This window comes from Parasteatoda tepidariorum, chromosome 9 (genome assembly GCF_043381705.1).
Source record: "Parasteatoda tepidariorum isolate YZ-2023 chromosome 9, CAS_Ptep_4.0, whole genome shotgun sequence".
Classification (NCBI taxonomy): domain Eukaryota; kingdom Metazoa; phylum Arthropoda; class Arachnida; order Araneae; family Theridiidae; genus Parasteatoda; species Parasteatoda tepidariorum.
In genome coordinates this window covers 11,146,288-11,153,072 of record NC_092212.1, presented here as the reverse complement: position 1 = coordinate 11,153,072, position 6,785 = coordinate 11,146,288, and the positions used below count along the sequence as shown (strand labels likewise).

At 27.8% G+C, this 6,785-nt stretch overlaps 1 protein-coding gene across 2 annotated transcripts in view; it reads left to right on the top strand.

The window, feature by feature from the left end:
• LOC107450683 (myb-like protein Z) overlaps window positions 1-2,159 on the top strand; it is a 41,655-nt gene extending 39,496 nt beyond the window's left edge. For both annotated transcript variants that reach the window (XM_016066537.3, XM_016066535.3), the window contains exon 18: window positions 1,915-2,159. In XM_016066537.3, the coding sequence (XP_015922023.2) occupies window positions 1,915-1,923 (9 nt within the window). In that variant the 3' untranslated portion in view covers window positions 1,924-2,159. The remainder of the gene's footprint in view (window positions 1-1,914) is intronic.
• Window positions 2,160-6,785: the final 4,626 nt, after the last annotated feature.

Below are 6,785 nucleotides of genomic sequence, written 5' to 3'. Positions count from 1 at the left end.
TTCGTTAAATTCATTTATTATGACGCAATAAAACAAGTATCTTATTTAGTTTTAAGAATTTTACTCTCATTATTAATAAATTACTTGATAGTATCACTTGATATTAAAATTGTCACAGGAAGTAATCAGAGTTTAGCTGGGAAAAATTGCTTCAAAGTATTATTATATGGTTTTTATATAAACTAATATTATTTAAACTAATATAATTTTATATAAACTTTAATTAAAATTAAATTTAAAAAGATATTTAATCTCGTTGGTTTCTTTGCGGTTATAAGATTTTTCATTTTGCAAAAAAATTTTTGAATGTGCAAGTTATTTTTTAAAATTTCAATAACTGTCTTTCGTATTCTGTTAAATTTTTTTTAAAATTTTATTTCTGTATAAATTTCAGATGCGATAATTCAAAGAAAATGCTTAAAACATGAAAAAAAAAACATAATTTTATTTATTCGCTCTTTATTTATTTATTTATTGTTATTATTATTTTCTTTTTGTTCATTTCCTTCTTTGCTAGAAAATTTTTAAAATAATGTGAAAGAAATAAAATAAGTCAAAATCTAAACTAAGTTAAAATCTCTTCCTATTAAGTTCAAAAATTAAAATTCAATTAATGAATATTATCAAAATATCGAATTTACAGTCCTTATAATGAAACTGCAGAACATTATTAATAGAGATATTTTAAAATTTATTCAAAATAAACAAATAATTAATAATAAAAAAGTTAAAAGTAATTTGCGATAATATATCCCCCCACACTAATTTTACCAAGAAAAACTTCAATTTAAAAAAGAAATAATAATAAAAATTAAATGGCAATGAAAGAACGAAATGTTTGATTTGATATTAACAAAAGAAAAAAAGCTAAAATAAATAAATAAAATAAAACATTAAATTAATTTTTCTCCTTCACCCAAAACTTTTGCTATCAGTACAATTTAACTACTAATGAACTGCAAAATAAACTCACAACTCCTCAGTTACAGTGATTTATGATGACAGCTATCCCCACCTCTCAATTAGTACCCAGTCGGCGGTCGTAGGGGAAGGAAAATAAACACCAGCCAAAAACTTGGGCACGCCGCTAGAGAGGCAGATAGGCAACCCGAGTTATTCCGGGCTTGCCGCTTTGCGTGTAGAAATGATTCCCGAGTTATTACGGGTTCGCCGCCAGGAGGGTTAATAATTAATTACTTATTTCATATTTCAGTTACCTTTATGAACTTATTTGACGTAAAATGCTGATGAAAAAGAAATGGATAATTTTTTTTCATAAATTTAATTTTTCTAATAACAATATATTGAATATTTTATTAAAGGATCGTGCATTTACTAAAACTTTCCTTATCATTTTGATGGCCAAATATTTGATTACCAAATATTTTAATAGAGAAATATGTTTTCTTAACAATGATTTACTACAGTTCTTTTTTAGTTTTCATTGGGAAAGAAAAACAACATAATTCTGATAATTTTGTTAATTTTCAGCTACAAACAGACATTACACCAAAAAACTAATAGAGAAGTCACAGTTCTATGACTTCAAATTGAACTGTCACACATAAAAACTAATTTAGGTTTATTCCACATCCCTTTTATTAAATCTTTCTTAAATAATGTCTTTTTATTCATAAATACGTTTTTAATTGTCTTTGTTTACTTTATCTATAAAGTTCTGCAGAGGGAAGGAATAATTAAAAATTCAAACAAAAAGGGGAACTGCTGGCAAAGTTATCTATAAGAATTCATTATTTTTGCATTGTGTCAAATTATAATTATTTTTGAATTGTGGTGAATCACTTTGTTGAATCATTCTTATTTTTTTGCATTGTATTGAATCATTTTGCTCAGTGTTGTAGCATAATTATTTCTTTGCACTGTGCTGAATCATAATTATTTTTATCTTTATAGGATCACTAAATAGGCCAAATGGAAACAATACATTCCCGTAGGACTTTTTATGTATTATTTGTGTGTGTGTTCCTGCAACACTTTTAATGTGATATTCTCGGTGATAATTCCAACTTTCTTACCCTGTTATATATATTTCTAGATTTCTCATGCCAACAAATTGTTGTTTGTGGTAGGAAATTAGTTGTAATTTTTTCTAAATAAAAGAAAACCTTTTGTGTTTTGTATTGTTTCAACACTTAAAATTGTAGTTTATTTGAAAATCTAAATCACAATTACTTTGTCTTGGAAATTAAAAATACTGAGAACTGAGATTTAGACCCAAATCGGGCAACGAGGAGGCTCTACTATCGGAGATACTTTTCTTGACAAATTCTGTTTCACCTTCATTGGTATTTTAAAGTTTTGAGAAATTGAGATGTAAACCATTAATTAAAAGAATACAAAATAATTAAATCTAAATTAAACTATCTTTGTAAGAAATGTGCTTGAAAGCAGCAGAATTTTCAAAAGAAAGAATAATTGAAGCAATGGAAATAAAATTATGACCACCGAAGCCGACGTCTTCAGGGGGTACCGGCCTCGGAAGCCATAAAACAAAACCTTTTCTATTGAGAGAGAGAGGACAAATGCCAAAATTAACTGTCTCAGTATCCCGAAGGTTTTATAGAAATCCAGGAAGAGATACATAAAACCAAATCAGAAAAGAAATTTCAACAAAATCTTGAGGAAATAAAAACTCACATTAAACCGGTCAAACAGCGATTTCTCAAGCAAACTAAATGCAAAGGAAACTCAAACAAAAGAAGACAACGCCCTCTATTAAAATGTGCAGAATGAAAAAACGCCTTTACCACAGTACTGACGTAAAATATCCTCGGTGGTAGATGGATCATGGGTAAGAGTCCCCTTGCTATCAGGCTAACCATGGGAAATCTTCCTCGCCATGTAACGCAAATGCGGGGTAATTGCACCATTGCCACAAGGGCAAATTTTTCCAAATACTTCATGCAGGAACTCCCTTGTCTTCTGGATTGGGTTCAAAATTACAAGACTACGGAGTTGAACATTAGTGTAGTTGTAAACCCAAAATTAGGTCAGCTGTTCAATGAAGCTTATAATAATAATTATAATATTACAATACAAACAAATTTAAGTATGATTATCCTCACTGTGTAATTTGTTACGATTTTGAGGAGGAAAAAAAATTCATTTGAAACTTTATGGTTTATTCTAGCATTACTTGAACTGTTTTTTCTCTAAACTTTGAATTACTTATTTAGTTGAAAAAGAAATTGCCATGAAGGATTTCTCTTCTAATGGTCATGTTTCTTACATGATATAGAGTAGTTTTCAACTTTTTGTGTCTTTTAACCTATGGAGTATTATATTAACACAATTTCCCTATTCATTTACTTACTAATTAATGCATTTTGATACAGTAGGCTGAATAGCTAGGTTGGATTAGGATTTATTTTGTGTGCCGTCTGACCAGTGGTCAGAAGTGGCTGCTTTTTTCATAGTTTGTAGTGTACTACTTTTTAAAAAAAAATTTAGTGAGTAGTACGATGCATAAAAACAGTAGTTAGTAGCGAATCCTGGCAGCTATTTTTAACCTTAGTTCAGAAAAGAAGCACTATTCTAAAGCCACTAATTTTTCGAATTAGATAGTGACAAATCTTCGCATATCTGTCAATAGAAATGATCCTGTTTCTGTAGCTGAGCGGTAACGGAAATTACATATTTAGAATTATGTGTAACTAGTATTTAAGCTAGCAATTACGAAAAATAGATAATTTAATCACCTTTGTCACACTTTCTCAAGTGAATGCACACTTATGAAATGGTGTTATTTAAAAGGAAGGGAAGATATTTTCTATGTACTTAATTTGTTAGAGGATATAAAAGAGCATTAAACAATTTTTATAAAATTTCAGTATTTGATAATTTCTTAAATCAAATATTCACTGTTGAAAAAGATTGAAAGTTAAAAGAACAAATTTGAAAAAAATATTTTGGAATAACTCGTGTAAACATGAAAAATATTTCTTAATTATTCCCTTACGTTTAATGTAATCCTATTTCTTATTCAAAACCATTCTGAACATAGGTGCAAATTAAGTTCGTCTCCTTAAATAGTTGCTACAATTCCAAAGTAGTTTGTAGTCACTATATTTAAATAAGAGTAGTTGTAGTTAGCTACATCTGTAAACAAAGCATTCCTAATAAACTACAAAAATAATGTAGTTTTTCCGACCACTGCCTCTAACATTTAAAATTAGCGTAGACATTTTCAAACTAAAATTTTTATTGAACTTGAGAACACCATTGGTTTATCGGATTTTTTAAATTGCCTATATCTAGTGGTGGAGGACATTTTTATCCTTAACCTTTGAGACCATAAATACATTTTCTAAAATTCTAGGCTAGCAGTTGCAATGTATGTCTTTCATATAGCTGAAAACACTTGTAGTGCATTTTGTGATAAATAATTAATAAATAATTGTTCTTTTTTAGGCTACTAAAAGCAACTATTTTGTTCATTTTTTTTTCTGTAGCTACCCAGTATTAAAACATTGCTTTGTTTTTTTTTCTTTATTCAAATAAATAAGCATAGATTAAGGAAAGCTAATTAAATTTTTTCTCATTAAGTGTATGCTTCTAAAAAGATGTTTTTTTTTCCTTGCAAACTGATGGGTGATACATCGTAAATTATCGATATTTTAACTTAAGCGATAAAAATATTCTCACTATATAACTTGAATAAACTAAATATCAACCAGCGAAAAACTTCAACGCGTGAAAAATACTTGAAATTACGGATACTGTATGGTGGCCCATTTTCCGTCAGTGTTTTACAGTGCTAGGAAATTTTCGACTGAATGTTACTTTGTTTGCCACTTTTATTTTGTTGTTCAATCTCAAATTTTAAAAATAGTTGATTTTATCTGAAAAATCAAATTTACACATAAGGAAAATTTTTTTAATCGGTTGCAAAGAGAGCCTCGTTAAAATTAACATTTTTCTGGTGTAATGTCAGAAATCGGTATTTTATGAGCAGCAAAATTATGTTAATTTATTGATTATTATTTATGTAAATGAGTTATGCTGAAAATAACACGATTTATCATACTTATTGATAATTTCTGACTTTATATCGCGATATTAAAAATTCCGATATCGTCTTGCACTCGGTATCAAAACATTTTTTCTTGTTCTCTGAAATTTCAATTGATGTATTTTATTTTTATTAAATTTGTCAAATTTAAACTTTTATAACTATTATTTTTTCCTTCCTCAAAAATCCTAGGGGTATGCGATCTCAATTTGAAATTGAGCTAAGATAGATAAAAAAGGGGAGACATTTGTTCCAGTTTTAATAACTTTTACGGTATTTTGTACATATTGTTAGAGTTTAGGATTGTTACATTTTATCCACTTAGTGTGCCATTTTACTAACAAATTTATTACTGTGCATATCCTATTTGTTTGGGTCGAGTTTAAAATATAAAGTAGGCGTTACTTTTCATTAAAAACTGCATTTATAAAGTAGGCGTTACTTTACAATAAGTACCATGTTTGATAAATAGGTGTTACACTAATTATTGCAATAAAAAGTTACGCCTTACTAAAATTTTGGAAATTTGTTTTTTTTTTTTCTTTTTGAGTTTTAAATAAACATTTTTAAGTTCTAAACAAATTTATCCATTCTCTAAACATATTTCTACAATCTCATCATAAGTGTTCTGCTTCAGTTCTTAAAGACAATAAAGGTTGTTGCGATACTTTTTATAAACTTGAAGGTTCTCCACAAAAAGCATACTTTTTTGAAGTGTCACAATGCAAGTAGAATAGTTAGAATAAAGATGAATCCCATATAATTTTTTAAAATGCAGTGGTGAAAAATTAACTACAGATTGAAATGCTAAGCAGAAAGTAACTTTAAACTCTCCTATAGCAAAAAAATACTCATCTATAAAGTGGAGCAAGGTGGCAACTTTGCTATCTTATAATGAATTAAAAAATATAAAAAGAATCATCCTATATCTACCAGTAATATTCTAATACTATTATTTTTAATATATTTAAAAACCACTTTAATTTGACCTCTTGAATTCGCGTAGCGCGTCTTACAACTCTGTAATCACGGAATATATAAGTTAAGTCTTTCCCGATTTATTTGGAGAAAAAGACGAGTAGTGACAAGTTAGAGATATAAGATAAAAACACTGCTATTTCTCAATCACTGTATTTTCCGCCTACTTTGTTTTCGAAATATTTAAGTTCTTGACTACCAGATATTTTTTTACAGCAAAAAGTTTAAAAATATGGTTTATTTAAATCTATATAACTGAAACTATTCGAGAAATATTGTTCAAATTTTGTCTTTTAAAAAAGGATAATTTCAAATGATGTTAATATTTTCATTTTTACTATTTAAAATTTATTCGATGGTTTTTAAACAAAATAATAAAAAAGATTTTTTTTTAAATTATTTTTGTATATATGTTACCGACAGTCTATGGAATGCCTAGGTATTGTATATAATGCCTAAAACTAGCCGGAAATGTATGAAATGATTTATATTTCACACATTTCCTAGGCATTCTATAAAATGCCAAATGAGAAACCTGCAAAGTATAAAATCTTCTGTGGCCATGCTAGTACAGGAGATGAAATGGATATTTTGTGCAATATTTGTTTTTAAACAGAAAATAATTGTGAATTAAATGTGAATTTTTTGTACGAAAATTTTGTTTCCCTTAATAAGAAAGGCATAAATTATGTTTTGTACAGCTTTCATTTTTCATTACGCATTTTGAATAAATTTTTTTTAATGACACTCTGATTATTTTTTCAGAATAACATTT